The following is a 27,995-nucleotide window of genomic DNA, read 5'->3' as shown; positions in this document are numbered from 1 at the left end:
CACAGACACAAGCAAGCGCCACAACGCATTTTAGATAAACTGAAATGGGCTTTATTTCAGCCAGTTAGAGAAATTATACAAACATATACATACTATCATCAGCATTAAGACCGCTGATAGTGTAGACAAGCCACACCACACCACACCACACCACACCGCACCACACCGTAGCTGGAGGATTTCACGACGTGGTTTTTGGATCAGGTGTCCGGAGTCGACTTGTAGCTGTTGTCGATGAGGTCCTTGTCCGTGGTGCCGTACTGGAACCAGGGACCGTCACCGTGCGCCCGCATGTGCCTGCGAGCCTCCTGCTGGGACAGCCTGCATGCGAAGGGAAAGGTGCAGGGTTAAAGCAGATCACCTGGAATACGGGCGGGAACTGCGCTTCATCCAATGGCAGCGGTGTGGTAAAGTGGTTTGGGTTGGCCTAGGTTGCGGGTTTGATTCCCTGGTGGGGGCACAGTCGTTCGTACCTTTGAGGAGGGTACTAGACCTGAATTGCTCCAGTGAAATGTTAAGCCGTATAAATGGTCTGTTAGTTTACGCTACTGTATCCAATTTACCAAGGTTTAACGAGACAGAAGATGAGGAGGAAAACAGCTAACTAGAAAGAATGCACTCAGTAGAGTGCAGACCTCCACCAAGGCACAACAATCTCCCAACGCTTGGATCTGCACAGCAAATGTCTTGTCAATCCAGTCATTACTTTTCGAGATAGGTTTGGCCTGAGGGTGGCGCTAGAGGAAAGGTCATGGGGTCACTAAAATCAATCGGATTCTTCCTCCAGGGAATATGAACGTGCACAGAAGATTTCATGGCAATCCTTACTTTTCGAGATACGTTGATCAAAATTGAAAATTTGGCCCGATGGTGGCACTAGTGGAAAGTTCATGATGTCACCAAAATCAATAAGTTTCTTCCTCTTGGGAACATGAACTTGCACAGAAAATTTCATGCCAATCTGGCCATTACTTTTCCCGATATGTCTCACGCGAACGGTCGGACGGATTGACGTCATTACATAACGTCCTTGGCAGAGGTAAAAATGTTCACATGTAAAGTATGAAAAGTACGGGCATGCAAAAGATTGGACCAGCACCAGCTATAATCAAAACCAAAAATAAATTACATCATTAAACGACCTCCAGGCCAGGATATACATAGAGATCTTGTAGGGCCTGTGCAATCTTCCACTTCGACTGAATGCTCACCTCATGTTGGCCTTCTCAGCCTCAATCTGAATCAGTGCCATCATCTTCTCATAGTCCTTCTCCGGGGGGTCGTAGATATTCCGCACAATCCACCTGGTAATGGGGTGCTAGGAGGAGGAGGATGAAGAAGAAGAAAGGAAATGGTCAAGCCTGATAGCCTGCTGATTGACAGACAGCCTTACTTTCCAGACTCATGACCTTAGGGCACCACGACCTTGAACCAACGGTAATTTTATTCATCAGATCTTTTTTGTGAAGGTGAAGCTCCATATGGAGCTGGTGATTCCAGCCAACTCAACCACTGTAACCCAATACTGAGTAAACCTACTATAACCGGGGTCTGTTGATGCACTATTCTAGTGCACGAACAGACCCTGCCAAAACTCACTTCCACATGACCTAAGAGATAGGGCATCTGATGTTGAGACCAGCAGAATGCAGTAAACCTATACATACACCTGAAGTACCATCCACAACAAATCAGTCTTATTTTAGTAACCATTTACCCAAACTTTAACTACTGAACCAGGCGACCAGTGGAGGATGCACTCACCCTCTACACCCATTTTCTTCCAGAGATTTCTTCCCATGAATTTCTCTCTTCACTTGGGTGATTTATTTTTTTTAAAAACTTAATTGGCTGATATTTCGGCTCTGATATTTTCCCCAAAAGAAAAATACACAAGGTTGTGAAGTGCAGGCTACATAACTCAGCCGGTAGACAGCAGAATGAAAAGAGAAACATGGGGTCTGACTCCACGCACGCTACTCTGCGCCTTCCCAAAACAACACAGGAGGCTACAGCAGTGGAACAGACCTACAACCGTGTGCAGGAATTCCAAACTGGGGAGAAAATGAGGGAAATTGTATATTTTTTAAAAGTTAAAACATCAAAACACACCTTGTAATACTCCCAGTGTTCTGGGACATAATCTTCCGGAATTTCAGTCAGCTCAGCTTCACCTTGGGTACAAAATTCAAAGAGGTGAGGCCATGTCGCACAGCGCTTCACTCATTTTAAACACACAGGTGAGGTTAAACAGGTAACGTTACTTTTGAATGATGAGCAGCCATTTTATTCTCATATTAAACCTCTACACCCATTTCTGACCTTGCAAAGTGGTTTCTTCTAAGTGAAAACACACTGCATACATTAAAATTAATACTCAGTGTTTAGGCAGGGGCAGGGCTCGACAGTGTTCAGACATTTTAGGAGTATTTGTGCATGAAAACTGATGTGTGCTAACTGGAAAAATAATTTAGGAGCACATCTACTAATTGGGATTCATTAGCATGCACCCACATTTTTCAACTTAGGAGTGCATGTGGTCTTTGGAAAACATGTTAACATAGAGCCCTGTTATGGGAAGTAAGCATAGTGCATTTACAGTGCAGTTTTAATAAATGCCACCCATTTGCCAGTAAGTTCATACCAGTCTGCCATCTAATGCTACAGGGCAGACATGTCAGCAGTGCACATCATGCTAAAGGTGCTTACACTGCAGTGCTTCTCAAACATTTTAAATGGAGACCCTAATGACAGCAAGACTAATCTGTACCATCCATTGACATTCAACTGATTTCTAGTGCATTTTAAACAATGATAGGGCATTCCTCCACAATACCATAAGATGAAGCCACTTAGCTTCCGCCAACTTAACATAGAGAATGCACGTACCGTTAGCTGTGTCCATGTTATTTTACTGCATTTAGATACATTATACCGGTATATAATTAGATAATAGCATATATACATAACAAATGAATCATATATGGTTCCAGATACATTCTTGGACAATCAGTTGTATATTTTGTATTTAGTAGGCTACTGTGATTTCCATTATTAAATTCCATGCAACAGCTGAATATAGCCTCAGCTTTGTCCCCAAAGCAAAAACAAAAACAAAACAATCAAAGAAGACTTGATCTATACCTACCAACGAACAAATTCACAGATGTTACCAAAACTGCAATAGGGATACCGGTGAGCAAAACGTAGTATTTCTGTGAAAAAGAAAAGAAGACATTCTGTTATAATTACACAGAAAAGCGAGTTCTGCTATTCTAAACGCTTTATATCCTTTCAAAGTGCAAGCTGCTAGTAAAGAAACTGTATTGATGTAGCCGGATTGAGTTCAGGAGGGATATCGAGTAATTTGTGACAAATATTATGGTTCCTCATAATAAATGTAGGCATTCACATTATCTTGTCACCCAGGCAATCATTTTTTCAGTGAATTTTATCATCATGACACGTGGATGTGTACAGGACATTTTATGTCAGCAGGATGCGATATGACGTTACCAGTAAATGAAGGAACCTCCTGTCGTAGAAATCACTGGGCTTGATAATGAACATCTGTTTTCCATGACTCCCATAACGGACCACCGCTGCAATTGAAAGATGATAAGCCACCCAATGTTAATGAAAGTAATTTACTATTTAGCCAGGCCAAACACCGACAATAGCTGAAGTAAAGCAAATATCAAAGAGCATCCACTAGCTATGCAGGACTAGCTACTACTAATACTAGAAACTAGAAGGTAGTTGACTACAAGCCATGAAGAGGGCTGCTTTGTCCCTGCTAACTGTCAAAGTCCATAACAAAGCAGACAGTGACGTTCATCTAAACACAAAACAAGCTCTGAGAAACCTAAATGTATAAAAATGCTAAGGATTACAATGCACTTATAACCAAGTGCAACACGAATGTGTTTGGACCGTTCAGGGTTTGCTTGCTAACGTTAGCCAGCAAAACAAGTGAGCCTGTCTGAACGATAACCGAGGACTTACGGCAAGGTCATGGCAGCATAGTGCTTTCCTAATCAATTTAGACACACGTGACTTTAGCCAGTTTGTGTTTTACCTTTTTCGGTTTGCGATGCAGTCCTGGTGAGCAAGTTTCCTTTAGAAATAGCCTGTTTAAACGGGTTCAGTCTGGCCGCAAAGGCGGCAGTAGACCGAAGGACGCTGAAGCCCACCATTGCTACTGAGGGCATCAGCGAGCGAGCGAGGAAGCAGAAAATGGCAGCGAAGTCAGCGATTGGTTCACAACTAACAATGTAGATAAAATCGCCATTTTTATTTGGGGCAAGTTCAAAAGTGTATACTATATTACGCATCTTTCAGTTTTTTTTGTTACTGTCACTATATATCTGTAAAAACACATACCTTAGAAAGTAGTAATAATGTAAAGTAAATATTTAGATATTTATTTACATTTTAATACCGTGTCGCATGCTGGGTAATTTCCCCATTCTTCCAAGATGGCGGCGACCGCTGCGGGACGTGTTCTGACACTTTGCAGACAATTTCAAGTGGGCTTAAGGATTTCTTCAGCGTTACCAATTAAGCGGCCAGGACTGTCTTTTAGCGGATCTATGATCTGTTCTCTCAGGTATTTAAACTATGACTCCCTTGCGTTACAGGTCATGTAACTATCAAAGTTCTCTAACAAGATAATGTGAACTAGCCAGCAGCATTCATCTGTAATCTCCAGGTAGTCGAATGAATGTTTTCTCTTGTTTCCCTCTTCAAGGCAAACGTCCAGCTTGTTTGCCCAGAAGCATGTGGGCATTGCTGCCCAGTGTCGGTATCTGCACACGTCCCAATGCAAAATGGGCCTGGATGAGTTTTTCGATATTCCTGAAAATTGGGGGGAAACAACTATCAAGTCAGGTGAGGTAACTTGTCGTAGTGGGACACATTGTAAATATTAAGTTGGCTAGCCAATGACTGTATGCGGACTCCCAATGTAAACATTCAATGTAAACGTTCAATTGACGGTATTTTCGTTCATTAGCTTCACAACTTGGCATTACAGTGAGTTGGATAAGCTTCTGTAGACTGAGTTAACGTTGTCTTTCTTAGGTGCACCTTGGACTGCAAAGCAGCTAAGAACAAAAAGTAACGAAGACTTACACAAACTATGGTAATTGCGACGTTAAAAACGTGTAGCTTGTTTTGTGAATTGCAGTAATTTCAACAAACAAATGACGAGAGCGTTTAGTAACTAACGTAACGTGCATATGTGCAGGTATGTACTCCTAAAAGAAAGGAACATGCTGCTGACTGTTGAACAGGAGTCAAAGAGACAGAGGCGCTCAATGCCCAGTCCGGAGCGTTTAAGAAAGGTGAGTTTGGTGAAGTCCACAGATGCTGTCACACTGTTGGGACACCTGTAGTGGTCTCCACCTGTTATCCCAACACTATCTTTGTTAAGGCTGTAAGACAACTTCTAAATTTGCTCAATTATCCACAGGTACGGCAGCATATTTACTGAATCAATTGTGGATGAAGTCATACAGTACAACAGCAGTGGCCTCTGATTTCAAGTTTTTACCAATTTGTGGGTATCAGTCCAGGTACCTGTATCATGAAGCAGGATTACTGAGTTGGCTTTATAACTGCACTCAGTAAAAACCTGGAACAGCTCATTTTTACTTCAGTCCATGTTTAAGATTTGGGAGGGTTTCAGGTTGTACTTATTGCAGTTATCCTGCAAACTCAGTAAGCCTGCTTCGTGAAACACCCACCAGTTCCTTTCTTTAACCTGCTCGCATTGGTCCCAGGTTGAGCGATCAATGTTGAGGCTGGACTCGGTGGTGAAGGAGAGAGAGGATGCGATCCGGTTACTGCAGACCGGCCAGGAGCATGCGCGGCCAGGAGCGTGGAGAAGAAACATCTTCGGAAAGACATACTGGTGAGAGATGATCCATTCTACCCTTTGGCTTTTGGGGGAAGTTGTGTATTGGAAAAGGATTCAGAGAGCATTTTTTCTCTGGAATTTTCCACCAGACCTCTTTGTCATCTTAAATGTCCTAAATTAACTGAACTAGAGGCCTGTGTGAAATGAACTGTTATTGATTACTGGGTGTGGTGAGAAAAATGTAGTGGCTAGAGGACTAGATACTTGAGATCACAAACTTGAGCACTTTAGGCCTCTGTTGGAGTCATTTAGCAATGAATATCTTCAATTGCTTCAATCATAATATATCTCCAGTCTCAATACGTTGGACAGTATCACAAGAGGGGGAACTATGTCAAATGTAATTTACTCTCTATAAACAAGTTAATGAAGTGCAGAAAAAATAGAACTAAATAAAGAATGACTCATTTTATTTTTTTGATGTTTTTCCTTCCAGGTATAAGTTTACGGAACACCAAATTCCCTGGTACCTGAACCAGAGATACAAAAGAAAACGATTCTACACGCCTTTGTTCGTCAACCCGTTCATAAGGTAATTAACGGCAATTAATAGTATTTCACCGAGTATTTACGGGCACTGAGGCGTGTCGTAAGTTACCATACGCTTTTATATGCCTTCTTTCTGTAGACATTCTGTATTTGTTAGAAGTATCTATTTTCCCAAGATGACTGCGAATGTAAAAGTGTATCGTTCACTGTTAATATGCAAAAAGCCGGAGAAAATGTCCCTCTAAACCGTCGTCATGTCTTCTGACTGCACGCGTGTGGAATCTGGCGGTTTACGCCCCCCCGTTGTTTTGTTTTAGGCTTCGGCTGGAGCAGTACCTGCGTCACAAGACGAGGAAGGACAGAGCGGAGAGAGGAAGACAGAGGAAACTGAAGGTGAAGATCTCACAGCAGCAGTCCGCGAAGGCATGAAGACAAACTTGCGCCACTGGAGTCTGACGGCAACGATTGGAGGCTTTTGGGGATATGAACTATCTTTTTTTTTTTTTGCTGCAGCCCAGTTTACACTGGATAAAGATTGTGTTGCCGAAACTGTTAAACGCGCACCTGCTCATGCATCATCATATGTTGTGTAACCTTTATGTAAATGGTTTTTTTAAATCACGTCATGTGACCATGCAGTGTGTTACCATGGGCTAAATAAAGTATCCAAGAGCCATCCGATATTAAGCTGAGTGTTTTTTCTTAATATTCATAATAAAAAAAGCCAAACCATTTTTTGTAATTAAAATGAAATTCCCCAGATTGCATGGAGGAGATAGCAGGGCAGTGACATTCACTATTGACCTTGGTGAGGCAGGAGGTTGTGAGGGTTTTCGCTGTTACTCGGCACTTAATTGACCTATTACAGCAGTTGATTACATGGTTGATGGTTTTAACATGGCCAAAGTCATTACGAATTTTTACGATCAAAACAAAAATCTGACTGCGGTGGAGGGTAAGAGAATGTCACTGGAACTCACAAGAAGGTACGTCTTATAACCACTAGGGGGTAGACCAAGATGAGTTGAACACAGCATTGTCAGCCTTGAACGTAATTCTTCCAGCAGTGCCATGAAATTACAACACAAGACATGAATTGGTAAATGTAATTTTATTGCTGTATTGTTGAAAATAGTGACTTAAAATTTCCCGTGGCTACTAATTTCTGAATACCAAAGTACAGTCAGTCATACACATTTGCACCAAGATAGGCATTTTTAATAACAAAAAGAATCACTTAAAACGGCTTTGTCTGAAGACAGCCCATGGCCTCTCAACTTGTTTTACAGCTAATAAAATACGGAATTAACATTTTCAGCGAGCGACTTTCAGTGTTTTTCGTCACACTGGAAGGCATCAGGAGAAACCATTGCAGTGATTCCAATCAACTGTTGCAAACAGCAGTGGAGGAAATTGCCAGACATAACAGACAACTATTAAGTGAATACCCCCGATGGACCTTGGGGCAAGATCCATTAGTTAAAACAAAACTTGCTTGAAAAATAATAATTTCCTGCTAACAATTTTGATATCAAAATAGAATTAGAAAATGTTCTATCAAAAATAACAAAGCTGAAGGTTCAATAGAACATTAACCACATTCACGCGACTTCATAGGAAAAAATCACCAGAAAACTAGGAGTTGGCCGACTGTGGTTCACCACAAATGTTTTCTACTTACAGAGGTACAAAGGAAGCAAGCTTTCATTTGCCGTTTAAACTGGTTTAAAAACGAACAACAAACAAACAAAAAAGAAAGAAACCCTACAGAAAGTAATATCCTCGGGTGTTCCTGAGTCCACTGGAAAGGCTAGACTGAAGCGAGATATTTCGGGTGCTAAAGGAAGTGAGGTGTCGTGCTCGGTTAAGGACACTTCCTGTCTACGCACTGTTTTCCGCCCTCCTCGTACTCCTGCTTGGAAATCCACATCTGCTGGAAGGTTCCCTGGGAAAAGAATGTTCACACGTCCCATCAGCATCTGTCCTCGGGCAAGGAAACTAGCCAGTCTTATTACACTGAGAATATCGCCAGTACTTTGGGAGTTTTGTCAATATGCAATCAGTACATAGAGAACCTTGGAAAGGGGGCAGTACTCCCTCGGGTTCACAGTGGTTTACTGAAACCGATATTTTTTTGTAAATTCCATGGATCCCCTTTTTGGCAAACCTGCAATACCACACCTCACTGTGGAGGAGCTTTCCCCTTTATTATTCAGACTACATACAAGACTTCCAGTACAACATATCATCGGGACATAAGAGAACGCACCCAAACAAGTTCCACATGCGCTCGGCGATGTGGTAACAGACAGCGCGGGTGAGCCGAGCTCTCTGCCGGGTTCGGGGTCTGCGAGCCGTCCCAGGCGCCCGCGGGCCGCGCGTGTACGCCACGGAACACTGTGTGCAGACACAGCTGTCCCCCCGCGGTGCCGTTCGGCAGCGAGTGATAAATGTCACCCATAATGCTGTGCGGCACGCGGGGGGTGCGTGGGGGTGGGGGGTGGGGCGGGAGGGGCGCGGGAGAGCTTCAGAGAGGGGCCAGCTGTGGACTCACCAGCGATGCCAGGATGGAGCCCCCGATCCAGGCGCTGAACCGACGCTCCACCGTGGTGTTGTTGGCGATCAGCTTCAGACGCATGCTCTGGGGGCGGAGGGGAGAGGGCACATGGGCCGTTTTAAAAACCCGCTAGGGAGAGGCGGCGGCGAAGATCAAACGCGCGTCCCGGCCGAGCCCCCCGCCCCACCCCCCCCCTCTTCAGACGGAATTTTAATGTCCCGATTACCCTGCTGTTCGGAAGCCGCGCGCCGCGCTGGGAAACGGGCGGGGCCGGCAGCTCGGGGGTCTGTGGGAACCTCAGCTTAACTCCTGGCGGGACGCTGCCTGGGTGTTCTGCAGCGAGGTACGTGCTAATAGCGCCACCATCTCTATTACCCTCCACTGTACTGCGGCGTCTAAGTTCATAATGTAAAACTATGTAGACTACTACTACCAGGCGTGAGCCTGATGACTCACAATCAGCATTGTGTATGTGTGTGTGTGTGTATGAGTGTTTGTGTGTGTGTGTGTGTGTGTGAGAGAGAGAGTGTAAGTGCGAGTGTCTGTGCATGTCCGTGTGAGTGTGTTTGTGTGAGTGTGTGTGTGTGTGTGAGGGAGAGTGTAAGTGCGAGTGCCTGTGCGTGTCGTGTGAGTGTGTGTGTGTGTGCGTGAGTGTGTGAGTTTGTCTGTCTGTATATTTGGGCCCTTACGATGTATTTTATAAATGTGGACCTAAATAAAGAATTAAAATGTGAGAGAGTGTTATTGTGAGTGTCTGTGCGTGTCCGTGTGTGTGCGCGTGCGTGTGTGTGTGTGTATATGCGTGTGTGTGTGTGTGTGTGTGTGCGCATGCGCGTGTGAGTGTGTGTATATGCGTGTATGTGTGTGTGTACGAGCACATCTATGCTAAGTCACTGGATAAGTGATCTGTGGAGGGCCTGAATGTAAAGGCACTTCTCCGTGATGATGTGGGTAAAACGCGCGGCGGAGCGAACTCACGGGCGGGGTCTTCTGGGACAGCTCTCTGTTGAGCCGGTCCGTGAATCCCTGGATCAGCGTGTTCCCTCCGGTGACGACCACACTGCCGTACAGACCCTGGGAGACGGGAGGGCCTTTAATTCGGACTTCATTTTTTAAAGTCATGAGCATATGAGAGTTTCACATGACCCCCCCACCCCCCACCCAATTTCTGAAGGGTTTAGGAACACTACTATTCTAAACAGTGCGAATATTGTGTAAGTGTACATTTAGGAAGTCAAATTTTTGGATGTTTTGAATAACATCGCTATTGATTGCACTGATATTGCAAGACTTGACAGTAAGTGTCAGTGACTCTAGTGAAAATGTCCATAGTTGAACATGAGAAATTTCCATGCTTTTCAATGAGGGACATATTTCCAGGGATTTTTAAGAATTTTTTATTTTTTAAGCCCGTGGGGTAACCTGCATATAACCCCAGCCCCTCAGTGTGAGTGACAGCTTGTAATGAGCAACGATGCTCAATCTCATCATAAGTTGCGGCACGCTTTGATCTCACAGGAAGTACTCGCTGGGGCGGATATCGATGTACAGGAAGTGCTCGCCGGGGCGGATATTGATGTACAGGAAGTACTCACCGGGCGGATATCGATGTCGCACATCCCCACGCTGGTGGTGACCACATGACCCACCCCCAGCATGGTGTTCCCCGACAGACCCTGCAGCGGGACAAAATGGCCGACTGAGGAAAAACGGTCTCCGTTTCTGACGATCCTGAAGTCCTAACGCCGCTGCCATCATTAAAGATCCAGTGACCGCTTGTAGGGTACTCCCTGGGGTCCTGGGAAAAATCCTAAACCGGCCTTCTAATCTTCCCCCTGTTTAACTGGCTCAATGTTTCTGTAATAACTTACGATTATTCAAGAGTGTTTTCTGTTTTTTTCCATGTCCAAGATTTTAAATGGTACCAGGAATCATACCCATAATCAGCGTAACAGTCCTTAAAAAGGAGGTCACCGGTGCTAAGATTAGGGACCAAGTTACGCAAGAGTGAATATTTTTATTATTTTACTCATGTGGTCAACATATTTCTTCTTTCAGATGCTGCAATACAGTGTCAAATACTCCAGCGCTATAGTGAAGCACATTTGTCTTGTTTAAGTCCACATATTCGCCGTAGGGCGCAGCGGACCACGTGAAAAGGACAGGCGCTTCTCACCTTGGCGTTGGACGGGTCGAACAGCCCCTCGGGGATCTTCAGCCTCTCGGCCCCGAAGTCGCAGTTGTAGCCGTTGGGCAGCTCGTAGTGAACCGTGGGCATCTGCGCAGCCACCCTGCGCACGGCACGTCACGCGGATCAGACATTACCAAACGCTTGCCGCTCTTTTTCATTTTCAAACACTGCTTGTGAGAGTTCAGTCATGAGCTCAGGTCTCCTCCCCACACACACACACTGGGATTTGGTGTTGGTCTTTTGGAGACCATGTTGCCAACACAGTATCTAGTAACTAGTCAGGGAAATTTTGGGCTGAATGGCCTGTTCTCGTCATTATGTTATGTTAGCTTACATTTAAACCAATCAACAGCGTGCTCCTTCCGTGGACAGCCAATCAGAAGTGAGCTTGAAGTGGATGTCAGTTACGAAATGGGCACATGGGCTCATTTCAGACAGCCTGCCCTTGTGTGTAGAACTGTCATAGTTTACATGAAACGGAAATAGTTATAAAGTATTTTCTAGTTATAAAGTAACACATTTGAAAAAAGATCTTTACCTCATGGCTCATTGAGCTTAAGAGTAAAAAAACATGAAAGTAGTTGCACAAGTTCTTTAAAATTTCATACGATATTGCTCATAGACTCACTGTTCATCATATGGCGAATCCGAGACCTGGAGAACCGACGCCTGGAAGTCCTGGATCACAGTCTGGGAGGCGGAAAGAAAGACCACAAACGTGTTTGGCAATGCGCAGGTTAAGATTGGCATTAGAAAGTCTCATGAATAAAAAATAAAAAAGCACTGACTGACCTTTACTCCTGTTGTGAATGCATTTTTAATGGTATATAAATGTGCAGCATTCTGAAGTCATGAATCGAGCTATAAACCAGGACTGCCCAACCCTGTTCCTGGGGATCTACCATCCTGCAGGTTTTCACTCCAGCCCGAACAAAGCACACCTCATTCAACAGCGATCTCGCTGAGCTGTTAATGAATAAAATCAGGTGTGCCAAATTAGGGTTTTAATGAAAACCTACAGGATGGTAGATCTCCAGGAACAGGGTTGGGCAGCCCTGCAATAAACTAAAATCAGCTAATGTTCAGAGCAGTGGTGTCCAAACATGTGCCATGAAGGGTGGAGAGTACGCAGGTACTCATTCCAACCAATAACGTCACCTGCTGATTCCACTAATTTCCACTTCCCTCCTCTCTGGTTGAAGGCGTGTTAATGAGTGAAATCAGCAGCTGCAGTGATTGGTTCGAATGAAACCCTGCATTATCTTGGTCCTCCAGGACACATAATTGAGCACCGCTGGTTTAGGCATGCTCTCGGTCCTCCAGGACACAATAATCGAGCACCGCTGGTTTAGGCGTGCTCTCGGCCCCCCAGGACACATAATTGAGCACCGCTGGTTTAGGCGTGCTCTCGGTCCTCCAGGACACATAATCGAGCACCGCTAGTTTAGGTGTGCTCTCAGTCCTCCAGGACACATAATCGAGCACCGCTAGTTTAGGCATGCTCTCAGTCCTCCAGGACACAATAATCAAGCACCGCTGGTTTAGGCGTGCTCTCAGTCCTCCAGGACACATAATCAAGCACTGCTGGTTTAGGGTAGAGCAATGGCTTTCCAGCCCGTGGAGTGTAGCCGTGCGAAAACCCGCCCTTACGTTGCACATGTAGTTATGCCACGAGCGGGTGACCTGAGGTAGCTTCTCCTTCTTCTTCCAGTTGGGCGTGGCGCCTTCGCGCACCGCTTCCTGCGAACACAAACACTCCGGGTTGGCGGTCCGCGGTCGAACCAGAGGCGCCAAGACGGCCGCGACGCCGCGACCGTCGTCAGAGACAGCGGCACGCGACACAATGACACGCAGAGGTTGGTTCGCGGGGACTGTGAGGACTGTGACTGTGCGTTTGCGCTCGGGGAGGCGGAGACGGGTAATGCTACACTTCCGTTCCGGGCGGCGCGATGCCCCAAAACGATCCGTCTCCGGATATTTAGGGAGGCGGGATCTTTAATGGGGCAAATGCAGACAGACTTCCTGCCTTCATTCACAAAGTCGTTCAGATCAGATTACATGCAGTGCATCGCAGTACAGCAGCAGCAGCAGAAAGTGAAGGATGAGGACGATCACAGTTCATACATAAGAGACCGCAGAGCTGCAGGCAAAAATACACAATCCAGCTCGCAGTTTATTAGCTGGTCAGCAGTGCTTTATAAAATATAACTGATTGATCATTCCACAGCTTTTTCACACCAAAAAAATTCCTTTTTAAATGATGGAACAGTAATGCACATGAAGTGAGCTACTATCAAATCTGAAACATGCTATTCAGAGTTAATATAAACAAATGTCACATATAATTACATACTCAATTGAATGAAGCGTGTCAATACAAATCATAACAATGGATTATTGGACCTGATGGAAAAAAATGCGCATGCAACACAATTAAAACAGTCAAACACCATGTGACAGGGTCTGGGATTCAGTCGATGTTTGTTCATTACTCAAAAGAAATAAAGCATTTTTTCCACAAAATACAGTTTCGGTGAGTTCATCGATCACCGATAAGCGATCTTGGCAAAGGGAGTTAGTGCAGAAAAGGTGCGAGGGTTGCGTTAAAGGTGAGGTCATATGACCGAAAGCAGGCCAAGGACGCAGTGCGGCAACTCATGCAGTGAGCGTTAAAAAAAAAACAAAGATGGCCGAAGTCTCCCGGATACTCACGCCCCACCACCGCCGGGAGGAAAGAGCGGGAAAGAGAGCGGGGAGCGGGAGTCTGGCGCGGCGGTCAGCGGGCTGAAACTTACTTTGGCAGGTCTCACCTTTGAGGCGATCATGTAGGGCGGCACGATCTCCACGCTCAGCTCCTGGAACAGCTCTCGGCACTGCATGCTCATGAAGTCGCCCGCCAGAGGGGACTTCACAATGCCTGCGAGAAGGGGGGGGGGATTTAATAAATAACACCGGCGGTCTGTGAAGTTCTCAGGTGACAGGAACCACGGTGTGACACCTGGTGGCACTGTCGCAAGGGAGGGACGACTTCGGTTTGAATTGGTTTAAACCAGAGCTGCCCAACCCTGCTCTTGGAGATCTACCATCCCATAGGTTTTCACTCCAAGCCTAACAAAGCCACACCTCATTCAACAGCTAGAGCAGGGCTACCCAACCCTGCTCCTGGAGATCTACCATCCCATAGGTTTTCACTCCAAGCCTAACAAAGCCACACCTCATTCAACAGCTAGAGCAGGGCTGCCCAACCCTGGTCCTGGAGATCTACCGTCCTGTAGGTTTTCACTCCAACCCTACCAAAGCCACACCTCATTCAACAGCTAGAGCAGGGCTGCCCAACCCTGTTCCTGGAGATCTACCGTCCTGTAGGGTTTCACTCTAAACCTAACAAAGCCACACCTCTTTCAACAGCTAGAGCAGGGCTGCCCAACCCTGCTCCTGGAGATCTACCGTCCAGTAGGTTTTCACTCCAATCCTAATAAAGGCACAGTCCCCTCAGCTTGAGCATCAGACGGAAAATACAACCTCATAACGTACAGGTGAGCATATCTGAAAAAGGAACACTGGACACATTTCAAAAACCGTTTTCACCGTCTGTCCACGGCGTATTTTAAAAGACACAAAGGCGTTCAAACGAACAGGTGCATCTCAGGTCGTGCCTCAGTAACGTCAGTTTTTTTGTCCGCCCCGCCGGTCCGCAGCAGTCCTGCGTTTCGTCTTGTTTAAATTTCACCGCAGTTCCGACTCGGAAGCCGCGCTGCAGAAACCCGACCCCGCAGCCTGCCGTCGGCACCACAGATTTCCGTTTCGTGGCGGGCGAACAGAGAGGACGTGGGTACGGTCCCCGTCCCGTGTCCCGTTCCCAACCACATCCTCCCACCGCCCGATTTCAAAGGGCTCGCAGCGGTGAAATTTTAGGAGGCACGGTGCGATCGGAGAGCTTCCCGATCGGTTCGGAAAACGAACCGCAAACCGAAAATAATTCTCTGAACCTTGCTTAAATGACGAGTCATGGGATGCTGAAAGTGCCAGGCAAAAAATCCTGTCTGCTCAGAGTAGACTGCCTGCAGAGCACACAGAGCTCTCTCTCTCTCAGTGAAAGATTTGCAGTGAACTTGCTTGCTATATCTGGCAACACAATTTTACATGTAATGGCAATACAATGCTTCTCTGTCTGTGCGTGTGCGTGCGTGTGTGTGCGTGTGTGTGTCTGCGTGTGTGCGTGTGTCTGCGTGTGTGTGTGCGTGCGTGTGTGTGTCTGCGTGCGTGCGTGCGTGCGTGCGTGTGTGTCTGCGTGTGTGTGCGTACGTGTCTGCGTGCGTGTGTGCGTGCGTGTGTGTGTGTCTGCGTGCGTGTGTGTGCATGTGTATGTGTGTGTGTGCGTGCGTGCGTGCGTGTGCGTGTGTGTGTCTGCGTGTGTGCGTGTGTGTGTGTCTGCGTGCGTGCGTGCGTGTGCGTGTGTGTGTCTGCGTGCGTGCGCGTGTGTGTGTCTGCGTGTGTCTGCGTGTGTGCGTGCGTGCGTGCGTGTGTGTGTGTCTGCGTGCGTGCGTGCGTGCGTGTGCGTGTCTGCGTGGTGTGTGTGTGTGTGTGCGTGTGTGTGTGTGCATGTGTGTGTGTGCATGTGTGTGTCTGCGTGTGTGCGTGTGAAAGATTTGCTGTGAAAAGGCAGAGGGCTGAAGGAGTGACTTACCTTGCTGCAGAACATACCCATCATGCACTGGGATGGCCGTTGTATGTGTGGCTCCGCTGTCTAACACCAGGCCGGTTGATCGCCCGTTGGCAAAGCTGAAGCAATCGGGAGTCAAGGGGGGGGGGGGAAGAAACGCTGTTTCCTGAAACTAATGTCCGCAGGTGGAAATAACAGGATGTGGGCTTCCAATTCCCATCAGCAGCAGTGGATCACACTGATTTCATCACAGGAAATGCACATTTACGCGCATCTCCCGGTTCTACATTTCCTGTCGTTAAAGCTACAAATTCAAGAAATTTGATTCATTTCAGCCCACACAGCCCCCAGGCTGGGCTGCTGTCCAGTTAACCCTTTAAAGGTGTGAGGTCAGAAACGTGCAATCAGAATGTTCTTAACTGAGCATTCTAACGCTGATGTCACAATCACTGCTGGTAATTGAAGGCAATGGAGTTCTAGAACACTGACCTCGATTTTGGAAGAAAAAAAACATCTTTTTAAAACCCACTTTTCAAAGAAGTTAAAATGTTGTTTTTTTTTTTTTGGATCATCGCACCCAACTGCTGCTGACCTACGACCCCGCCACCCCCCCTCCCCCCCCCCCCACCTGCCCCCCACCTGTGCCTTCTCTCAAGGCCACCCGCCAAAATCCGCCATTTCCCCAGGCGATGCAGGAAGGATACGATGAGAGGACGGCGGTCTTGCACAGGAAGAACGCCGGGATGTTGTAATGCTCGAACATCAGTTCCGTCAACTTCTCCCTCTTGGCTCTCGTATTCCACTATGTGCATCGAGCGAAAAACAATTTTTAAAAAAAACATCTCCAGTAAGTACAAAACAATGCCAACACAGCATGCAAAATCTCACATTCAAGCACTGCGCCATCCAATGCACAGTGACACACTGACCCATGTTATAACAGCTCTAATTTCTACTCTAAGACATGTTTTACACTCATAACTTACACTTCTCGCGACTCTTACTCACATTTAAAGTTCATTTTACACGCATATGTAATTTCCACCTTTTCATTTTCTAATATCTGGAAAGCGTGTTGAGTGCCTGCGTGAGAAGTGCTTCTTAAGTCATTATTATATCATTGCCAGTACGTCACTGCCCCGGTATTAACACTAGTAGTAGCTGGAATAGTAGCGCCAGCGCTACAGTGCTAATCACAGACTTCTGATGCTGCGCCTAGGGACGTCCGCATAAGCACAGCGACCCGGATGAGGGGAATGTAAAGTGCACTGGTTTTTAAAAGCACTTACAGACGCCTCTGACATGAGCACAGGGTGCAGGCTGGGCTCAGACTTGAAGTGCATCTTGTAGGTGTGATCCAAGATGGCCTGGAAGCTGTCCCAATCCTCAACTGGAGGGGGGGGGGGGGGGAGAGTTGTACGAAGAGAGAGAACACAGAAGAGAGACAGAGCAGAAAAGTGGGACGGAGGGAGAGCGGACAAAGAATATTGAGAGTGCACATGCAGAGATGAAGAAAGAGAATGATGGAGGGAGAGGAGAGTGAAGGGAGAGATGTAAGGAGGAAGAAGAGAAATTGGAGGGAGAGAGAGGGAGGGAGGAGAGAGAAAGAGAAAGGGAGGAGAGGGAGAGGAAGGGAAGGGAGAGAATAAGAGTGTACAGTAGTGAGAATGGAGGAGAGAAAAAGAGAGAGAGAGAGCGAGAGAGACAGAGAGCGATAGAGAGACATTAAAGGTGAGAGAGGAGAGAGAGAGGGAGAGAGGGAACAGGGGTTACAGTTGAGCCCATCACACAGAGTAATTCCGTCAGATCTGGGCATTGACTAAACCTTGGGAACTAACCCCCAGGAGAACAGCACCAGGAACACTCACCTGGCCTGGTGAAAAGTGCTTCAGGGAGCTTCAATGAAAGCATTAAGGGACAAAGCACACTGCTCTGACCTGAATCCTCCCTTCTGTGAGTAAAATAAGGCCTCTCCTGTGTCTTTAAAAGGGCATGAAGGAACCATGCGTTCCAGACTACAGTCTCCACAAGAATAACTGACAGCACACCCGTTTTAAAAGCCTACAGTTCTCACGTGATGCAATTATGCCTTCCTATGCATGTTTGCGCACTTTAGCATTAAACAAATCAACTCTGCTTTTCTTTCATGGACCCATAGTTAATCTGGACCACATCACAATTCATTATCTCTCTCTCTCTCTCTCTCTCTCTGTATATACACGCATACATAAATAAATACATACATACATACATACACACACACTTTATAAAAGAAGCTTTTCTGTCCTTGTTCCATTCTCCTGGGGTTTCAGTGAGCTAATACTACAGTGTTTTTATATCAGCACCCTGGACAGCTCAATATTAAAAATAAATCAGTAAAGAAACTAATATCGCTTTGAACCTATGCCAAACGTTGTTCTGCCCACATTTTAACAGTGGATGGATGCGTCATTATTCCCACTGGGGTCTAAACCAATGACGTAGCCGTTCAATTGTGATGAGTCACGCACACGAACCAGATTGAAGAGAAAGGTAATTTACTCATTCCATTCTTCAAGGGGGACATGACCTCCATGTTTTCCCGCGCCACCCTAAGCTGGTTGGTGTCGATGTAGTAGGTGGTTCCACTTTGTTTGCTCTTTTCTCCGTCCGTCTCCATAGGAACGCTGCCATCTTCCCGGTCCAGGGTAACTCCGATCACCGTGGGGAAGTCGGCCTGCGGAATCACGCAAAGCAACGTAACGCGACATTTCAATCTTTACACACAAACACAAACATACACTTTGATGTAACTTCAACACAGGCAACCTGGAAACAGATTACTTACAGCACCTTTAATCTCCACAACTACTGGCTAACGAGTATCATCCATTTCACAGAGGGGCAAAGGGACACATTAAAAAACGGACAATGCGAAATACTTTTTAACCCCCACCTTAGGACAGTCTTCTCCGGCATAGCCCGCCCTCACTGTGTATGATCCAATATCAAACACCAGGGCTCCAACCTCATCTGTAACAAAAAATTATTCACACGTCTTACATCATCAATCTTACAGACGAATGTTTTTTCCACCACAAAGATTAACATGAGATTTATAAACATGTATACCAGTCAATGAAATATTACAAGCAATGAAAATTGATAATCCCCAAAAGAAACAAAAGTGATTGCCTAGTCTACAGCTCTTTAACCACCAGGCTAAATGTTATGCTTGCTTTGTTTTCCACGAAAACAACATTTGGCGTGGCAGTAAAATATTACAAGAACAAGAATGATGAATCGAGGTAGCTAGCAGTTAGTCAGTAAAGTAGACTAAGCTATTATGTACTTATACATGACAAAGCTAAATAGATGTTGAAACCCAGGGTAGCTATGCAGCTAACGTTAGCTGTTTTGTGCGATTCGTCTTTGGTGCCTGGCCAGCGCGGTCATACAACCAGCTCCATCCAAGTCATACATTTAATTTCGGTAACATAACGTTAGCGCTGCAGCTCATAAATCACAGTAGTGCAACTGTGCAAACTTTCGATTCCAACGCGAAATCGTACAGCATCCTTCCTGGTCCAAACGGAGTTCCCACAATCCCTCGGCAGCACGCCTTCTTTCCCCTTACCCCTCAGTGGTACAGTTACCGCTCGTAAGAACTGACGAAATCACAGTTTTACTTAAAATAAGAATAGCAGGTTAACTTATCAAGTGACACGAAGGCCCGCTCCGGTATAACGCAACGTTTGGATACGACGACGATAACTAGGTAAGCCAGCTTGCATTATCAAATTGGGAACAACGTGGCGGTCTCATTCATTTTGCCTCCGAATTAAACTTACCTCCTCCATAAACGCCTCCACTCATACTTTCCGTTGGCTAAATGTAGAGTAATAATTTGCTAACGATATCAATACTTTGAAATCACACAACCCCCCCAAACCCTTTTAATTCCAACAAAAGAAAATAACCCCCTTTGATTTCCTTCACTCAAGCCACCTAACATGAAGCGGCAAAAATACATTTCAGCCAATCAGAATAAGGAACATCTTTGTTCCGCCTCTGTTCCACAATATTATTGGTGTATAGTCGGCGTGTCGGAATCATGTTCGGTTGAGAAAGAGGTCAGCGTTATGTAGGTTTGCGCTTCAAATTTAGGACGGAGAATTTTTTTTGAGCTTGTAGTAGTTAACATTGATGTTTACAGACGGGCAAGACAGGAAACCAACCTGTCAGTACACATTGTAACAATGGACTTGAAAAGACTGCCGAGTTTGTTGCAATCTATTGCTAAATTGGCTCTGTTTTTAAAGTACAGAAAGAAAAGAGTAACTGTACTTAGCTTGTGATTGATATGCGAACTTAATAGTTATGTTCGCCGAATTTTTGAATAATTGACAGGACTCATTATTATTATACAAAAACCTTGGTTCAATTAATGTCGAATGATCACATTAGTTTTTTTAACTTTGCCGCTTGCTCAAGAAAATATGCTTCCATACCCGTACCATGTGCCTCTTCAATTGTTCCTGCTTGCTTGCCCTAATTTAATCAAAATAATTCAAATAAATTAATTTAGATGGGCGTTTTCCGTGTTATTTTCCAAGAATCGTTTTATGCTTGTCCATAATGTAGGCTATTTCACAAACTATTGCTTTATTCAAAATGATAGGATATTAAACATTTTATTATAAATAAAATGTGATAAAATTGGCTCAACAGTGCAGTGTTGGGGTTTGGTGAACAGAAAGGTACAGGTAGCTGTAGTCAGGTGATGAACGCCTATTTGTGGGGGGAAAGTCCGTTCTAATAATTCACCCACCATGAAAAATCTTGCATTTTAAGGCACATTTTGATAAAACACCGCCTGCTTTTAACGGATTCCAATTACGTCAGACGCCCTGCTGTAGTAGCATCGACCATTAGTTTTATAAAAAGACGTGAAAGACTTCAGCTAGATAGCACTTAACGTGGGGAAATATCAAAAAGTGCTGTTCCTTTAAGAGATTTACTACTCCCCCCCCCCCCCCGCCCCCCCTTCCCATTCTCCACTTCCACCCCTCTGCTTTGTTGTGGATCAGCTGTCTGTTGGTTTATTACGGCTCTTCCTTGCTACATCTCCACCCACACTGAACACATAGGAAGAACTGAAACTGCGCTCTTGTCCGCTTGAAATCCATCCACAAAAAGGACTTACCCAGACGCCTCTTTTGCTCTGGAACCTTTGGCAACTGGATAAGGTTAGTGCACAATCGTCATTTCCATTTGTATATATATATATATATATATATATATAGGTTGTATATAGGTTTTCTCTCTCTTTTCGGTCGATTGCGTTTATTTGCGTGTATGGCTATTTCTAACCGCTAACCGTACGAAACCTAGTAATACGTGAATTCACAGGACGAGTCCATGGTGGCCCGAACTTGTACCTCTGCCAGGCTTCAAGGAGATACTGACCGACTCGGACATGGCAAATGACTCCATAGCATAGCTCCGAGCACGGTTTGATGTACTCTGTAAGGTGTGGTGTTTGACAGTCAGTTATTGTTTTATGGTATTGTTGCCTCCTGCTCTATCGGGTGGGGAGCGAACAGGGCTGTGATTGGCACGCGAGGACGGAGTTCGTCGCAAAGGGACCTGTTTTGTCTCAGACTCGCAACGCTTGAAAACCAGAAGGCTCTCTGGTCGTTTATCTGGTCTGTGGAACGGAATGTTTGATCCCGTTTTGTTCAGTTTCTTTATAATCGTGTTTATATTTCCAATACGGCGGCGAACAATGCAATGGCCGGCTCATCCTGCAGCACTGTCTGCCAGACTATTTCATTTAACGGTCATGGAGATGACAGAAAAGATAGCCCATTTGATTTTATCATATTTGATTACCAGAATGTTGGATTCTTCACCCAGGCACAGTATTGCAGTTACAGTACTTATGACCCATATTGTACGTCGGCAGGCAAGTGTAACTCAGTATGTGTGGTGGGACATTCAACATGTAACCTTGCTGAACAGTTAAAAAGAACACAGTGCTAAAGCACAACACATGGAGTCACTTGTAGCTTGTGAAGGTCAACATGTTAGAGCAGTGGTCTCCAACCTTGGTCCTGGAGAGCTACAGGGTCTGCTGATTTTCATAGTGACTCTGCACTTCATGAATCAATTAGAGCGGTTGATTACACAGTTAACTCCACTCACCTGGTGTCTTGGGTCTCAATTGGGTGCTGATTTTAAGGTGAAAACAAAAACCAGCAGACCCTGTAGCTCTCTAGAACCAGGGTTGGAGACCACTGTGTCAGAGCAAGTGCAGATTCCAGAGGCTATTTCAATGCCCCTGACAAAAAACTTAAAAGTGTCAAATAATGGTGAGAAAATTCATCTTTAGAGTAACGGGGACTGTAATCATTTGGCAAAAAAAAGATATAATGCATTGACTTTCATATCATTAGCACAAAAACATTTGATAGTATTAGTTAATTTCAATGTTGTGTTTTGCACTTATTGCAGGAGTTGGTCAATTGTTATTGCAGCCACAAATTAGCATCTGGTCACTACCTGGACAGCACTAGTATGTTCTGAAGTACAGGATGCTTTTTCCGAGTTGAGGGATAAAGTGGGGTAAGATTTTTTTTAAAGAAGATGAAGAAGGATATGAAGCCAGTTGGATTTTCAATCACACAGAATTGGCTCTAATTCACGGTGAAATGTACTGCACGCCCTGTGTTGTTGATGCGCGCTGAACTGTCACCTCCCATAATATGAGCAGGACTAGTGGGAATCCCCTGGATCTCCATTTTGTGCCCTGCTCTCACTTCTCCTTGCCGTTACTTTCCACTACAGCCGCTACCCCAAGGTCTCCGTCAAAGGCTTCTTCTCCTTGAGTCAGTTTCCCTTTGCCCAACATCGTTAATTAAATTTGCATACAATTAAACAAGTTGCTCTCAAGCATGCGACAATGTAGGCTACCCGGCCTGCGCCCTCGCGATAAAGGAAATCGCAGTGATATTTACAGTAACGGAAAAGGCTCGCGGCAAGCCAGGATTTTGGAACATCATTAAAGATGCAAGTAGCTTATCATAAATGTTCGTGTACATCATACACACATTGGCAGTTTCATTGGAACCTATTATCACTGTGGAACTTATTATCAATATCTAGAACATTTAATTGTCCATAAGAGTGTTGTTCATCTAGCCTATATTGATTACACGTGTGTCACAGTGTAGCTAAAACGTGAGGCGTAGTGTTTCCATACACACCCACACAGCATATATGCTCCACTTGGCTGCGCCCGCTTGGAGTGGCGCTTCCCCCAGAAGGCAGTGGTGCGTTATCGGCGTCACTGCTCCTCTTGTGCGTGCCTCGAACGCGGCGTGAGCGGCTTTATCGCGGCGCGGATGATGACACTACAGAGGGACCTCGCTGTGACAGTGGCTCTTTCACGCGCCAACAATAGCACCAAGTCAAGAGAGGGACCAGAAGACCGGGCGGGGCTGAACGGCCGCTGGGAACGGAGCGCAAAGATGATCACGCACAGAAACATTTTTTTAAATGGGTGTGAACATTTTCCTGACACATTTCTACATATGAATGGGCCTTTGCAATAAGTCATCAGGTGGTGATTTGGGTAAATCCTTGATTATGGGTTGTCTTTGAACTATTTAAAAGTCTAGATTCCGTTCATTCCGAATGAGCCGACAAGAAATCGGGTTTTGTAAAACAAAACACTCACATTCCCATTCACACGTCTCATTCGTTTTGCTTTAATTATAACTGTTCGTTGCCAGAACGATATATAGGCTAGGGTATTATTAAACATTCGAACATTAAGTCGCTAAATGGCTGAAACTGTGAAACTGGACCTCGTTTCAGACACAGAATAAACAAGGGCCAAAGAATGGTACGGCCTACAGCCACTGATTTTGCCTGGTTTGGTGTTGCTGTAATGCTGTGTGTGGCCCAGACACAAACTCTGAGGCGTCTTCAGTCATGTACATGTGACTGACAAGACTCTAGTTGTCCAGCAATACTTGGAAGCAGATATGGAAAGGACAGTGCACCAGTGTGAGTGCATTTCATCTCTAATCTGTCAACTCGTAATCTGTGGGTAAGAGGGAGATGCGACACAAGAGTCTTCCGTCTTTTAAGCCACATTAGTCCTCTCCAAGTAAACCTTTATTGAATGATCCATTATGCATAGCCGCTCTTGCTCTCTGTGGTATTTCTCCTATCTACTTGACGTCAGTTGCCATTTGCGAGGGTTGCCCGGGCAACGGCCAGCCTCCCCTGGAGATATGTTTGGTGGATATGACTGAGTCGTTTTTTTCTTTCTTTTTTAGGTTTATACGTGTGTACATGTGTTTAATTCCATTTAATTTAAAGGCAGTTACAAACCAAAAAAAAAAAAACACCAACAACAATATGATACATTCTCCCTCTTTTCTTTTTTTGCATATTTTTCAGTGTTAACAGATATACTGCTGTATGATACATTCCTAGTGTTTCTTATCCCTTGCAGTTATTACCAGTGACTAGGGATGTAATGTAAGACGATCAATGTGAGATGATATAATGTGGCCTTTTAATACTGTATATTTGTGCATTTGTATGACATTCCGTGGATATACATTCTCCTTTTGTGCAGTATCATTCTAAAGGTACCTTTCCTTTAAATTCTTCTTTTTCATGCCCCTTGATTTCGAATGCTTGCGTAATGTGTGTCATTTGTGTCATGAAATTTGACTCAATTATTGGTCATGATCCGTGGCTTGCATATTACATCCTCTGCAGTAGGCTAGTCCCTGGTCTGAGGCTACACCCAATATGGCTGCCCAGTGGGTTTTACACGTATGCCAGTGTCTATTTAAAGCCCTCTGTTCATCGTTCTCACATTTATCAGGCACGGGCTGAAGACGTCGTAAACAGGCTGCTCGTCATGGCGATCGGTCGGTCGCCACGCCCACTCACACACTGCACGGTTGCAGGCTGTGATTTTTCCCATGAGCCTTTGCACCACGTTCGCTCGATTGTGGTAAAATATGGAAAACCAATTTTCCAGATTTGTTCCGCATTTGTTTTCTGGTTCCTTAGGTCATGAGCCATGCCAACAAATATGACAACCGAAGTTGTTTAAAAACCCAGGCCATTCGCATTCACTCATTCATCTTGTTTTCCATTCATTCATTCATTCATTCATTCATTCATTCATTCATTCATTCAAGTTTGTCATCGCTACTACCAGGCATGGTCAGCACCCCAAACTTGCTGGCTATGTATGCAAAACCTGACCTTTGATTTTTTTACATGTCAGAAAACTTTAGATCCCCTCACACATCGTGTAATTGTCCCCAGATTTTGCACACTTGCTGATCGGTTGCTAGATGTGTAAAAAAACAGGACTATCAGAGAATGGGGTCAATTCCTTTTCATTTCAGTTAAATTCGGGACATGGATCAAAGTTCAATTCACGTGTTAAAAAAAGCCTGGAATGTTCTACAGAGGTTCATTGAGTTCATTTTAGCTAATTTATTGAATTGACTTCAATTTAAAGGGAATCAGCCCCAACACCAGTACTTTGTGCCCACAAAACATACATTTTACAATTTGTAAATAACATCTCCCCTCACTCACATACTTATTCCACATAATTCTGGAAAATACATCACACATGATACATATGAAGTCATTCATTTTATAGAATTTATTCACAAATTTTTTTTCCTCCTGCTTTGCTGCTTATTCTGGATCGTAAATCCAGTTCAAATGCTCATGTTCATTGATCAGTATTCGCAGTGCACATGGTGTAGGAGGTTTCAGCAAAGGGCCATGCGTTGTTGCATTAAATAACCTGGCAAAGATTAAGAAGAGCAGTCATGACACCATCGCAGATGCAACGGGAGAGAAGTTTAGCAGCCTTGTGCAAGCTGAGTCCTGTGGAACTGTGACAACCAGGGTTTAACCCAAACGTGATTTGGTCGTTCGGGGAAAAAAAAAAAAGTTTGATTTAGCGCTGGTGAAAATGATCCCGCTGTAGAACGCATGCAGAAGGTGAGCCATCAGGGACAAAGGACAAAGGAAAGCTGCAGTCGTGATACCTGCTCCTAACAAGAGAGCTATTTATGGCTCTCCCTGCTTCTAATTTTAGAAAGAGCCACCGCTGTGGTGTTCTTCTTTCTTTTTTTTCTTCTTCTTTGTTTGACTGGAGGGATCTTCTTTCTGGCCTGGTTTTTTTTTTCATTAAAAAAAAAAAATTTTTTTTTGTTTTCTGAACAATCAATCACAGCAGGTGATTGGAGAAGGATGTGCTGCTGGACTCTTATTGACTAAAATGTTGGTCTGCCTGATTAATTTAAGGAAGGAACCATGGCCATTTTGGTGGGGTTCCACATCAGCATAATCAATTAAATTAATTTCAATTCAATTTAATTTGTACAGCCCCTTTTTTTTTTTTTACAAAGGGCATTGTCACAACGGAGCTCTCCCTCACAGTCATTGCAAAGAACCCACGCAGGTCAGATATATCTGGTGCAATCTGTCTGAATCGCCCAACCCAAGATGGACACGACTGATGATGTATAACATCGTTTTCTATCGCAGGATTGATCGCTGGACTCCAGCACATTCGTTGTCTGATACGCCGAGTAGCTAGAGCCGTGTCGATGTTCTCTGACATTCGGAGCTTCCGATTCTGCTCTCTGAAGGAAGCTCACAAGTTTTTTTTCTCAACTTGTGGCACAATTTGAAAAGAGATGCAGCCCATTTGCATTCACAGGCAGCAACATTCACAGGCAGCAATGTACTTTTCTCTCACAAATTGAGATAAATTGTAAGACTTGATTATAGACAGTGTGAGGTGTGGCTGCTTTTTGCCTGATTCATTCAGGTATGTATATATATATATATATATATATATATATACACAAGGTGTGGCTATTAAATAATGAGACTAATGTTGTAATTCAATTGAATGAAAAAAACTTACATTTCAATTCCTTTCCCCTTAAATATATTCCCCTTCTGCAACTACACACCGCTGCATTCTGGTCTTCCACTGATCAAAGCAGTGCAGCAGGTCTTCTTCCGTCAGGTGTCTCAAAAGTTCCGTCGTTTTCTTCTTCACTTCTGGAATAGACTCAAAACGGGTTCCCTTGAGTGCAGACTTGATTTTCGGGAAAAGAAAAAAGTTGCATGATGCTAGATCAGGTGAATAGGGAGGGTGGTCAAGTACTTTTCCCTAAAGTCAGGGGAAAAGTCGGCATTAGTCTCATTATTTAATAGCCACACCTCGTATATATATATATATATATATATATATATATATATATATATATATATTTATAAAATGTGGTTCACCTTTGTGAATACATGGAGTAACACTGGTCTGCACTAAGGCTATGGGAGAGATGTTGGCCATTTAACGCCATGGCAGTGCCTAGCTGGAACAGCCATGACATTTCTCTCTGGACGCTTCAAGCGTGTCATTAAACAATTCGCAGGGAACTTCCTTATTTTGTAATCCAGTGCCGAAATAGGCTTTTTTCCCCCCCACTTCAACTGCTCAACTGGCCGCCATTGCTTAAACCAGCACAGCGATTTGTTGTTGCCAAGGCAACACTCTAGTTCCTTTTTGAGTGTTTTCTTTCTTTGAGGGATTCGAGCAGAGGAGATGGGATGGTGAAATGCATGTTTTTACAAGTGGATAAAAACTAGAGATTGTGTCATGGTGTCATATTTCTCTCTCTGTCTCTCTCTTATATATATGTGTGTGTATGTATGTGTGTGTGTGTGCGTGGGTACAGTAGTGCCATAGAAAAAGTATTTCCCCCTTCCCTGATTTGCTTTATTATTGCATGTCACACTGAAATTTTTCAGATCTTTAGACAAAATGTAATATTAGACAAAGGAGACCTGAGTATACAGAAAACAAATTTTTTTAAAAGTTGTGAAACACCCATATCATCCATGTGAAAATAATTGCCTCTTTAGTTACTCAGTCAACCAATTAACCAAATTGAATTAGCTTGATTGCTGTCAACTCTAAAATTCACTCATATTGAACCTCACCATCAGAGTTACCACAAAGATTTTATAAGCACACTATGGCACGATCAAAGGAATCTCTGGAAGAAATAAGAAAAAAGGTTGTTGAAACAACCTTATCACTCTGGAAATGGTTACAAAGCCATTT

At 44.6% G+C, this 27,995-nt stretch overlaps 4 protein-coding genes across 5 annotated transcripts in view; 2 read left to right on the top strand and 2 right to left on the bottom strand.

Moving 5' to 3' along the window:
• Positions 1-28: 28 nt before the first annotated feature.
• Positions 29-4,255, bottom strand: ndufb5 (NADH:ubiquinone oxidoreductase subunit B5). The gene is made up of 6 exons (XM_035412103.1): positions 4,079-4,255; positions 3,517-3,602; positions 3,149-3,215; positions 2,113-2,174; positions 1,212-1,318; positions 29-321 (listed from the first exon to the last, which is right to left on the bottom strand). Exons 1-6 carry the CDS (start codon positions 4,209-4,211, stop codon positions 201-203), a joined length of 576 nt encoding a protein of 191 aa, XP_035267994.1. The 5' UTR covers positions 4,212-4,255; the 3' UTR covers positions 29-200.
• A 199-nt stretch (positions 4,256-4,454) lies between these two features.
• On the top strand, positions 4,455-7,090 carry mrpl47 (mitochondrial ribosomal protein L47). Its single transcript, XM_035412102.1, has 7 exons — positions 4,455-4,609; positions 4,751-4,890; positions 5,083-5,143; positions 5,249-5,345; positions 5,784-5,914; positions 6,357-6,452; positions 6,727-7,090. The coding sequence occupies exons 1-7, from the start codon at positions 4,479-4,481 to the stop codon at positions 6,836-6,838; spliced, it is 768 nt and encodes a 255-aa protein (XP_035267993.1). The 5' UTR covers positions 4,455-4,478; the 3' UTR covers positions 6,839-7,090.
• Positions 7,091-7,501: 411 nt separating this feature from the next.
• On the bottom strand, positions 7,502-19,824 carry actl6a (actin-like 6A). 2 transcript variants are annotated; one of them, XM_035411977.1, is made up of 14 exons: positions 19,651-19,824; positions 18,756-18,832; positions 18,362-18,536; positions 17,110-17,210; positions 16,525-16,622; positions 15,845-15,939; positions 13,953-14,074; positions 12,808-12,897; positions 11,786-11,847; positions 11,143-11,257; positions 10,562-10,642; positions 9,945-10,040; positions 8,964-9,050; positions 7,502-8,354 (listed from the first exon to the last, which is right to left on the bottom strand). In XM_035411977.1, exons 1-14 carry the CDS (start codon positions 19,673-19,675, stop codon positions 8,274-8,276), a joined length of 1,305 nt encoding a protein of 434 aa, XP_035267868.1. In that variant the 5' UTR covers positions 19,676-19,824; the 3' UTR covers positions 7,502-8,273. The 2 variants fall into 2 exon arrangements, with proteins under 2 accessions (XP_035267868.1, XP_035267869.1); XM_035411978.1 differs by having other exon boundaries at positions 13,968-14,074.
• Positions 19,825-20,891: 1,067 nt separating this feature from the next.
• LOC118224565 (guanine nucleotide-binding protein subunit beta-4) overlaps positions 20,892-27,995 on the top strand; it is a 33,400-nt gene continuing 26,296 nt past the window's right edge. Inside the window, exon 1 of the mRNA XM_035412085.1 lies at positions 20,892-21,048. The gene's annotated coding sequence lies outside the window, so the exon portion shown is untranslated. The remainder of the gene's footprint in view (positions 21,049-27,995) is intronic.

This window comes from Anguilla anguilla, chromosome 4 (assembly GCF_013347855.1).
Source record: "Anguilla anguilla isolate fAngAng1 chromosome 4, fAngAng1.pri, whole genome shotgun sequence".
Lineage (NCBI taxonomy): Eukaryota > Metazoa > Chordata > Actinopteri > Anguilliformes > Anguillidae > Anguilla > Anguilla anguilla.
Note: the sequence above shows the minus strand (reverse complement) of the source record. Positions and strands in the feature narration are given on the sequence as shown.